The following is a 10,996-nucleotide window of genomic DNA, read 5'->3' as shown; positions in this document are numbered from 1 at the left end:
TTTCGTCGGAAGCAGAGAGGACTTCTCGAGGTTTACCACGACCCCCGGGTCTCGGAAAACCTCCAGAAGCCTGTCTCGGTGTCGAAGAAGGGTCGACTCCGAGTCTGCCAGGACCAGCCAGTCGCCCAGATAACGGAGGAGACGTATGCCGTTCCTGTGCGCCCAAGACGAAATCAAAGCGAACACTCTGGTGAACACTTGAGGAGCTGTGGAGAGACCGAAATACAGCACCTTTAACTGGTAGATCTTGCTGTCTAGGCTGAATCTCAAGTACTTCCTGGAAGACGGATGGATTGGGATCTGGAAGTACGCGTCCTTCAGATCCAGTGTGCACATGAAGTCTTGCGGTCTCCATGCTGAACGAAGTTTGCTTGACAAACTTGTTCAGGGCTGAGAGGGCGATGACCGGTCTCCAGCCTCCAGACGCCTTCTTTACAAGAAAGAGTCGACTGAAGAAGCCTGGGGAGCCATCGTCGACCTCCTGGAGAGCATCCTTCTTGAGCATGGTCTCGACTTCTGCCCGAAGGGCTAACCCCTTTGCCGATCCCATGGCATAGGAGTTCAGCGGCACTGGATTCGCTGTCAGGGGAGGTGGAGATGTCGTGAATGGGACGCGATAACCTTGGCCGACCACAGAGACCGTCCAAGAATTGGCCCCAAGTTGCTGCCACCTATGCACGCAACTTTTCAGGCATCCCCCCACAGGTGGACACGCGGGGGGATCGCTAATCCTAGCGCTTACGGCCTCGGCCGCTGCCTCTAGGATTCTTACCTCCCCTAGAGGACTTGCCGCGCCTTCTGTTCTTGGTTTGAAAGGGCTGCGGCTTAGACACCTCTGTCTTAGCTGCCAGAGCCTGCTTCGATGTCTTGCGAGGCTGCTGTTGCTGTTGAGGTGCCGGAGGCTTGTAGGGCCGAGATGTCAGGGCCCTCTGGAGGAGAGAATCTTGATTCGATCTCCTCAACCTCTCGGCTGTTCATTCCAAATCCTTGGGCTCGAGCAGAACCCTCCCAGTAATGGAGGAGTGCCTGAGCCTGCAGACGTTCACGGCGGGGGACCGTCGGATGGAACCTCTCGATCACTGCGTCGCGACGCTTGAGGATCGAGTTAGCCCACAGGTTAGCTACCTGATGAGCGAGGAACTCGATCGAACGCGTGCCCGAGAGGAGGAAGGTCTCCAAAGCCTTCCTATTGCTCTCCTTGGACAGATCCTCAGAGCGCAATAGGATGCCCAGAGATCCCAGCCAAACGTCCAGCCACGAAGTTGCCTGCATGGCACTCTTCGCGACCTTCTCAAGGTTCAGGATCTCCGACGCCGAGAACGTCACTTGCCGGGCGGAGAGCTTCACGAGAGGAGTTCCCCTGGCCAGCTCTTCCACGGAATGGTGGAGCGGAAGGGCCATACTGGACTCCCCCATGATCTCAAAGTACCTCCTCTGATGTACTCGAGGAGGTGGGAGGAGTTTGAACCCGGCAGAAGAACGACCGGAGGAGGAGAGCTCGGAGAGCTGGGCTTCGACTCTATCCCTGGCCCCTTTCACCCCTTTGGACCAAGGCAAAGCTGCACTGGACTTAGGGGGCTTCTGGGTGCCAAAGACTTCGTCTAGCACCGTGTCCTTGCCCTGACGAGGGGCAGTCTCCGGGTCCTTAAACTTGTTGAGCTGCCTCATCAAGCTTAGGACCTGCCAGAAAGAGTGCTCCGACTCGAACTGGTCTCCTCCTTGCGGACTGGCAGCTAAGTCTCCGGTCCCCAAAGGCTCATCTTGGGGAGAGACGTGGACATCCTCCTGGGGTTTAGTTGGCTCTGGACGTATCCTGGATGACGATTTAGGAACCGTCTTGGAGTCCTTGGGCTCCCTCCTAGGAGGAAAACAGGACTCCAGTAAAGAGGTCCGGGAGGGGGCATCCTCGCGAGCAGCTTCTCTCCGAAGAGGAGGGGTTCCTCCCATTGGTGCCGTGGGAGATAACCCTGCCTCGCTGGACTCTCCTGAGGAAGGAGATAACACGTTCACAGGAGAAGGAGAAACAGCATGTGTAGGAGAAGGCGTAGGAGTCCTCCTAACCGACCTCTTGGGAGCCAACTTCACCCGAGGAGAAGTCACCACGAAGTCCACTCCTCTCCTCTTCAGCGGGGAAGAGCCTGCCGTTGGTTTAAGTCCCATATCAACAAGGGCAGGCTTCACAGCCTGGACCACCGCGTTCATAATGTGACGGAACCAAGGCTGGCGAGTAACTGACACAGTGTCAGTTATTCCCGCTGGAGGGAAGGGGATCTCCTGATCCTTCGGAGTGGACACCACGGGGCCTGCTTGAAAAGAAGAAGAGGAAAGAGAGTGTTGCATGGACCTCTCCGTAGATCCTTCCTAGTCCTGGTCCTGGTGAGAAAACCTACGCTTGCGCAGAGGCGATCCAGAGACTGCTCTGGAAGTCTGTGTCCCTGTCGGTTGGTCGCGCTGATGTTCCCTGCGGGAATGGGAATCGCGACGGTCTTCACGCGAAAAAGCATTCAAGGAATCGCGCACGGGCGATTTCCGAAGCGCGGGCGCATTGCCACGTGTGGAAGAATGCGCGTGGGCGCGTACGCTCGCGGGCGAGACGGCGCGTGGGCGAAAGGGCACGATGGCGAGCGATCGCGCTGGCGCGTCGGCTAGGGAACGCGTTGGCGCGCACGTGAAGGAGCACGAGACCGCGCGGGCGAAGGTGTGCGCTGAGCGCTAGGCGATCGATGGTGGCGCGTAGGAGAACGTGAAAGAAGTCGCGAGCGACTTGGCGTGCGTTTGCCAGGCGAAGAGTGCTGGCGCGATGGCGAGCGATGTCGCGTGCGTTCAGGAGAACGAAGGCGCGAACCACAAACAGGCGAACGACTGCGCGCAGGCGATTTATCGCGCGGGCGAGTCGTAGGCCTGGGGCGATCAGGCTGGGAAGGGCGAGAGCGCTTGCGCACAGGCGAGTGATCGCGTGAACGCGCAGGATAACGTTGGCGCGCAGCAAGGTTTCCACGCACATCTGAAGAGGTGGAAGAACGCGCAGGCGAACCCTCGCGAACAGGAGCTTTAGCTCGCTGTTGCGCCGGAGCAGAAGGGCGCACAGGGGTGCGGGCGAGGCGACGGGTTAGTACCCTTGCCTAAGTCCAGATCAGGCGATCGTGGACGAGATGATGAACGGTGGCGCGCAACAGGCACAGTTTGATCAATGCGCACATCAGGAACACGAGGGCGCTGCTTCGCAGGAGACCTACGAGAAGGCGAGCGCTGGCGAGCAGGTGATCGCTGCCGCGCAGGGGAGCGCTGGCGAGCAGGTGATCACTGCCGAACACGAGAGTGCTGGCGAGTTAAGTCCGAAGACTTTGACTCTGGGGAGCGCTACTGTACGCGAACGCGCAGGTGGGCGTGCAGGGGAACCCTGACGCGCAAGGGACTTACCCACACCGTGGGTAGAGTCCCTTAACCCCAAAGGGATCGGTGCCTGTTGGATAACAGGATGAGAAGGCGCCCAAACTGCATCTGCAGCCAGGAACGGAGAAGGCAGGTCGGAAGGTCTGGCAGGCGTAGGGGATCGCGAACGATCCGCGGAGAGGTCAAGGGGCGCTGCTGTGACGGGCTGCTCCTGACGGGGAGGCTCCTCCTTCGGGGGAGGATCAGGAGAGGACGACCCAAAGAGGCGCCTCCTAACACCTTTGTAGGGAGAAGGAAGCCCTCTGCTGCGAAGAGGCCTACGGGCCTTACGTCGAATACGCCCACAACCCCCCCCCCGAAGGGAAAGAGACGCCTGCAGGAGAGACCGTGGGACTCACCTCCCCCCTCAGAGGATCTTCGGAGGGAGGAGGAGGGCCATCAGCAACGTCCGCAACAGGAGCATTATCAAGGGTTTGACCAGACCCGTCGGAAGGGTCGGCCAAAACAGTGTCGACAAAATCCGAAGGGAATACCTCCGGTATTACCGGCGACTGTTTGACCGCAGCCCCCAACTGGATCAGGTCAAACAGGGCTTCCTTGGAGGGCGTGCCCTTAAGCCCCAAGGTAGCCCAAAGCTGAAATAAATCATCATTAGCAACAGTCTGGTCAAATTCCTCAAAATCCAAATTATCCTCCCCCGGAGGAGAAGAGGGAGCTGCCACGCTAAGGGAGGCAACGCCCTCTCCCGCACCCCGAGGTCGGGAAACACCACTAGGGCCTGCGCTACCACTCGGCAGCCTCTCAGGAGAGACCGCTCGAGCGGGAGCTTCGGGCGGCGGAAGAGGAGTCCTTGGAGCCCTCCTTCTTCAAGGTTGCCCCTGAAGGAGAACGGTCTCTCTTAGACTTCTTCTTACGCCGGCGGCCGAACTTCTCCCACTGGGAGGCAGACCACTCGCTGCACTCACCACACATATTCTCACTATTACACCGTCGGCCTCGGCACTGCGGGCAAAGGGTGTGAGGATCGGTGTCCTCTGCTGACATAAAGGTCCCACAAGGGCGGCCAGCGAGTCCAGGGCACTTGCGCATAACGATGACGAATGGTCGAGGCCAACTTCCAAGCACACAGCACTAGAAAATGACAAAAGAAAATTAAGGCTGTCATTAACGAGGACGAAAAACAGCAACGTCTGTCTTCGTCCGAGCCAAAAAGTGAAGTGAAACAACTCACAGGTGTGTGGGGGGGAGGGGTAGCAAGCTACCCCTTCCCTAGCCCCGGCTAACTAGCGGGGGGTAGTTAACCCTCGTTAAAATCTTAATGGCTCGTCATTTCAGCTACGCCGAAAAGTAAACCCTATGTAAATAGCGTGGTTTGTATTTCGGTTACGGAACAAAATATACATTATCACCAAACACTGATATTCGGCAAACATTTTATTTTATTGCATATTCTTTTATGGTCTGAAACGCAAAAAAGGTTACGGTACCTGTTCCAATTAATTAATGATACATAAGTTGTTAACCGGTAAAGTACTCACAAAAGTTTACTTCTCCAACATGCCAATTAATCATAGAAAACTCCAATGCTGCTCCTAATGCAAAAAACAGGGGAAGAAACCTGTACATTCCCAAGTGTTTTTTTCCAGGCCACTTATCTAGCCATCTCCGTACATTTGCATTATACACCTTAATTTTCATGTCTGGAAAAGAAATATTCATGATTACTTCCAAAATACAGTACAATATAGCATTTGTTAGTTTAATAAGCACTAGTTAAATTATCGATAGAAACAGCCACGTCATCATAAAATTTTTTATGGTAGCTTTTCAAAGTAAAATACTGTATAACAAATTTCAAAAGTAATTTCTATTTTCAAGGGTAACAAACCTGAGTCCTTTGAAATAGAGAACGTCTTCAGTGGAGCTGAAATGACCGTTGAAATTATCAACAAGGTCGTTAGAGACAGGTGGTGAATTTAGTTGAGTAGCCCAACTCACTCCTGTCAAAGCCTCTTCACCTTTGACCCTAAGTTCAGGGATGAAAGAAGTGGTTGAGGTGGGAAGTTTATGGTACTCATGTTTGTATTGCTAGGAAATACAAATTATTTTCAGATCTGACATATATAAGGTTTACATATATAAACCTTTCATCCTTTAAAAAGGGAGATTCATTGTTGGATAGAAAGGACCCCTTGAATCAAACTGATTGGTTTTTTTCCTTTCTTGGAAAATGCTAGTCTCCCTGGTCCTGTACGGAAGCAAAGATGTCTTCACATACCTACTATTAGTCCATCATAGGGATGAATAGGCTGATAAGAACTGGACAGTGCTTGGTTAGTACCTGGTATTTGGTCGATCAAGGAATCTTTCTTACCTGAAGGGTTAGACGTGTCTGGAATGAAATACCCGAGGCATGATGGTCTCAGCTAGAACAGATTGTCCTGGAGAGCAACTTTACCTTGGAAGGAAAAGTAGCAAAAGGAAGCCCCTCCGGTGCTGGAAGCGGTTGTTGGTACAAACGGCAACCTAGAAGACAGCTGACTGGTGACGATCCTGAGCAGGCGAGTGACGATCACGAGCTGCCGAACTGCGAGCTTGCGAATGGCTACCTGGCAAATGGCGAGCTGGTGAACGACGAGCTGGCGAATCGGCAAGCTGGCAAATCGACAAGCTGGTGAATCGACAAGCTGGTGAATTGGCAAGCTGGTGAGCAGGCGAACGGCAAGTTGGCAAACAGCCCCAACTGGCGAACGGTGAGTGACGATCAAGAGTGGGAGAACGGCAAGGTGGCTAACATCGGCGGTGGCGAGCTGAGGGATGATCGTGGGCAATCATGAGCTGATGGTGTAGCTGCAGCAGGGGTGGGTGAGACGAGTTTGTTGGCGAGACGAGTCAGCTAGTGAGATGAGTCTCGACGAGACAACATCTGGGCGATAAGGTCTGCTCTCAAAGAGGAAGAGTGGGGAATGGACGAATCCAATTCCCCCTAGAGTAGTCCCCTGAAGGGGAAACCGAACAGGTGAAGAAAGGGTGACCATCACCTGCTGCCCCTGTTAGCAATTCCCCTGCAAGGAAGAAGATTGACGATCAGAGGCTGGTGGAGGGACTCTCCAACACTTGGAGGCAAACCCCACGGCAGCACTCTGCATACCCTCAACGAGCTGTAGCTCAAATTGAAGGATGACATAGAGTGTTACCTGAGAACGAAGCCGAAGCTTGTTCTATGGGTTTTCCTGAAGGGGTTACCCGAACAGCGACATTAGTGCGATAGACAGGAATGGATGAATCTAATTTACACCGGGGGAAACCTCAGAAGCGGAGACCGAACATGAAAAGGCGACCGACATCTGCTGCCGTTGTCGGAAATTCTCCCCACAAAGGAAGATTGTCGAACAGTGGCTAGTGAAGGGATTTTTCCTCGGAAGGGAAAGTTCCAACACCTGGAGGCGAACCTCCGGGCAGCTCTCTGCTTCCCTGCATAGCTCAAATTGAAGGTCAACATAGAGTGTTGCCTGAGAAACGAAGCCGAAGCTTGTTTCTGGATTTCCTCCAAAGGGATTATCCAAAGAACTCTGAGGAGTTCTACACACCCGCTGATCCGTTGGTCCAGAACTGCCACAAGCGCAGGCGAAGAAGGTGGAGATTGGCGGGATCATTCGACTTAGCATTCCTTACGTCAGCTGCTAGCGCTGAAGAAAAAAGCAAAAAAAAAAAAAAGGAATTAAAAAAACCCTAGGGAGGAAAACCTAACCTGCAGACGGAAAAAATGTCCCCCAAGAGGCACAGGAACAAGCTAAAGACTAAACACTCCTTTTGCCAGCTGTCATCGCTGAACGACGGAGAGCAGTGTCAATAGTGCTGTACAAAAGTTAGATTAACAATTCTATCAAAATTTAAATTTAATTAGCTGAAGAAAAATCACACGGGAGAACAGCCTAACCCGTGGGTGGGAAAGGTGTCCCCTGAAAGGCAAAGGATCAGACGCTGCCCATGTAACAAGGGAGAATGGCACCGTCAGCAAAGAGGAACAACCGAAGTCAAGCTCTGGGTAGGCCGCAAGAGGTCTTCCCTCTGATGGAACTCACAGGGAATAAGCAAACGTCAACATATGAACGGAGGAGTATTCAAACAAGACGACTCCCCTAAGGCTGAGGTAGGGTCGCTGCACTCATGATGGCCTTTTAGAATAGTTTGTGAACAGTGTATTATTGATGAGGTTACCCTGATGCATGATGGCCGCAACGTACATACTAGAGACTTAATGTATGCTTGGTGTGCAGGAACCATCATTGTCGAAAAAAAATTCTCAATTCAGCATGGTTCCTTCTTCGATGAGACACGCCTCGAAGAACATGAGGTCATTTTACTATGGTAATTGCTTGTTGGGTCGAACGTTGGTCACAAGACAATGATGCCGTCAAGAGGGAGAATCTAGCATCTCATACTCTTATGGACTGGTATAGCTGTTGCCGCGTAGTATGTTCAACCATATTGATTTTGGACAAAAAGAAAATTGGTAGACCAGGTCACACTGTGGAAGTGGACAAGTGTAAGTTTAGCAAGAGGAAGTATAACATCAGCTATGTGGTCGAAGGAAGCTGGGTCTCAAAGAGCATTATTATTACTATTACTTACTAAGCTACAACCCTAGTTGGAAACGCAAGATGCTATAAGCCCAAGGGACCCAACAGGGAGGAAAGGAAATAAGGAATAATACCGGATAAGGCTCCTAGGTTAGGTTAGGTTGTGCGTAGAGTTGGATTCCCTTTCAAAATATGGTTTAGATTTCTAAAAGGTCCGTAATTTGAAAAATACATATTTCCATCAGAAACTTTACCTTTACATATAAATGTAACTAGATTTTCTTCATTAGGAATATTTAGCAAAGAGGGAGGCTACGGGGTGTATGTAGGATAGCGGCCACCTGTATGTATTATTATGTCTGACTTAGAACACGGCAGTGAAAGGGGGGGTCGAAAGAGGGCGTTAGGCACCCCCCCCCACCGTTAGGTAAGTAGGTAAGGACAAGGCTTGTAAGTTAGGTTAGGGGAGAAAATTGAGGTCCATTTTTAATCAATGCATGAGGAACTGGCCGCTGATATACAAAGGCTCCGGCTCAGCGTCCCCAGTAGACATATAGGTAAGGATAAGGCTCCTATTTTAGGTTAGGTTGTGTCATAGAATTTGATTCCTTATCAAAATGTGGTTTAGATATTTAAAACGTTCATAATTTCCACCAGATTTCAACGTACCTTTATATACACATGTAACTACCTTTTCTTCATTGGGAATATTGTATTAAAGTAAATATATAGCAAAGAGGATATAATTTGATAAAAAGATTTTGGTCAATTGACGATTACGAAAGACGCGCTGTTCCAAGACTAGCCCAGCTTAGGGTATTAAGTTTAGCTTTGTAAGAAATATACATGAATAAATTCAAATTATGAGCTTACAAAATAAATTTAATTTAATATCTCACCTATTTATGCTGCTAAACAGCATATTTTGGTCCTACAGGTAATATAACATTCACTTCTCCGGTTTTCTTCGTTGTTCTATAATACATTAGTAGTACATAGACGCGAAAGCAGATATTAATTCTTTACAAAGGCTCCTCCGTACTCGACAAACAGCAACTCTGCATGAGTATTATATTTAAATGTAATTTTTATATATTAATTCAAATTTTGGGTGACGGAATTTAGGCATGAAAGAAGTTTAGGGGTTAAGGCTCTCTGTTTAGAGCTTTAGGATGCAAGCAATTTATCATATTATGTTGATTCCTTTACCCCTTTTATAATCTTTAAGTACATTTCCATATTGATTAGTATTCAATTAAAACATTTATATATTATTTAGGAGAATGATATCCCAAATAGAGAGAGAGAGAGAGAGAGAGAGAGAGAGAGAGAGAGAGAGAGAGAGAGAGAGAGAGAGAGAGAGAGAGAGAGCAACCAAATTACTGTTGTATGCTAGTGTTTGTTTGTTTGTGTGTGTTTGCATTGTAATCAAGCGGAATTAAGGTGTTCTTTTGTTGATAATCTAATAATGATTTGTTACCTTGGCTGAATCCAAGTACTAAAAAAATTCAGCTGACAGAAGCTTTAACATTGGTGATCTTAACTTTCATAGATCTCATTTAAAACACTCAAAAGTATTTTCGAATTTGCACAATATGATGGTCACAGTAGCACCATACATTCGGATATGGTCTGTGTAGTATGGCCCATTAAATCTAAATATTTACTATAAAGAATGTTTCTTCACTATAAAACATGAAATAAATGTGCAAAAAGACATATTTCAACTTTATGATTCATATCAAAATGACTAGATCTAGAATATGTAACTCTTGAACAAATAGTTAATCATTTAGGAAGAATAGAATGCTTTGCTACCGTATATTTGAAAACTGACGTGATTACGCTATATGATTATATGATACTCTAGATACTTAAGAATGTAGGCTACACGACAGACAAATATTGTAATCCCTGGAGGACACAGGACTTCTTGTGTGACAGGGCCAAGGAGGCAGCCCTTAATGTAAAGTAACTAATCAGCATACAGACAATTATATCTTGATGAATGATCTTTTAAGAAATTTATGATTAAATTAAAGGTTTGTGTATATTTTCCGAAATAATAGTAACATTAATTACTCTTACTCAACTAACGTTACGATGGTTGTAGCAATATGCTTTATAGCTAAGCAACAACAGAAGCTACAGCAATATTTACTGTAAGATGTGTCACCGAAATGTCAGATGAATCATCAATCAAAGGTCTGTGATTCATGGACTTGAAAGTGAGTCTATCCTGCGGAATAAAGTTTGGAAATTTAAAGATACTCCCAAGAATACTTATTAGTGTGTTTGTCCACCTAACAAGAGAGAGAGAGAGAGAGAGAGAGAGAGAGAGAGAGAGAGAGAGAGAGAGAGAGAGAGAGAGAGAGAGAGAGAGAGAGAGAAAATATATTCAGGTCATGACATGGGCTGATATGTATGCACAGAATGCAAGGTACTTCCTTTGAAACAGACTGACTAATTCAAACTTTCAAAGCATATTTTTGCTTTAGTAAACCACTTGCATGTGCGTGAAATATTTCTATGTAAATTGCAACGTACGACAACGTGTATTTCTAAAGATTGCAAAATGGGAACATCGGTAGTCTATAGAAATTAGAAAAATATGAATCTCTTGCGCAGTGAATTTTCATTAAAGTGGCCACTTCTCACACAATCCACGAAGGACTCATTAACCACACGTTTATGACATTTGAACGTCAATATTCATATAAGCTTTTACAATCGCCCAACCATACAAAATATTTGAAGTCTTCCATGTTTATAACACTTCTAAATTATACAATTTCCCACCAAATAATCGCCATTTATGGTTTAGTCGTTCAACCAAACCATCTCAAAATACTCTTTATCAATCATTTCACGTACGGTGGCCATTATTATTATTCCTATGTCTTTCCTCATTCCTCACAGTTTACATTTTGCTCGGTCTGTATTTACTATGTGAACAATATCTCATTTTATGTTATAATCTTTAGCTCATTCCCATAAACGAGAGGATGATGAACAAACCC

The 10,996-nt window shown here is 48.0% G+C and overlaps 1 protein-coding gene across 1 annotated transcript in view; it reads left to right on the top strand.

The window, feature by feature from the left end:
• Nucleotides 1-7,761: 7,761 nt before the first annotated feature.
• Nucleotides 7,762-10,996, top strand: part of LOC137621390 (CYFIP-related Rac1 interactor B) — a 61,724-nt gene continuing 58,489 nt past the window's right edge. The window contains exon 1 of the mRNA XM_068351688.1: nucleotides 7,762-7,942. Coding sequence (XP_068207789.1) covers nucleotides 7,762-7,942 — 181 coding nt within the window. The remainder of the gene's footprint in view (nucleotides 7,943-10,996) is intronic.

The sequence above is a fragment of the Palaemon carinicauda genome, chromosome 28, assembly GCF_036898095.1.
Source record: "Palaemon carinicauda isolate YSFRI2023 chromosome 28, ASM3689809v2, whole genome shotgun sequence".
NCBI lineage: Eukaryota > Metazoa > Arthropoda > Malacostraca > Decapoda > Palaemonidae > Palaemon > Palaemon carinicauda.
Note: the sequence above shows the minus strand (reverse complement) of the source record. Positions and strands in the feature narration are given on the sequence as shown.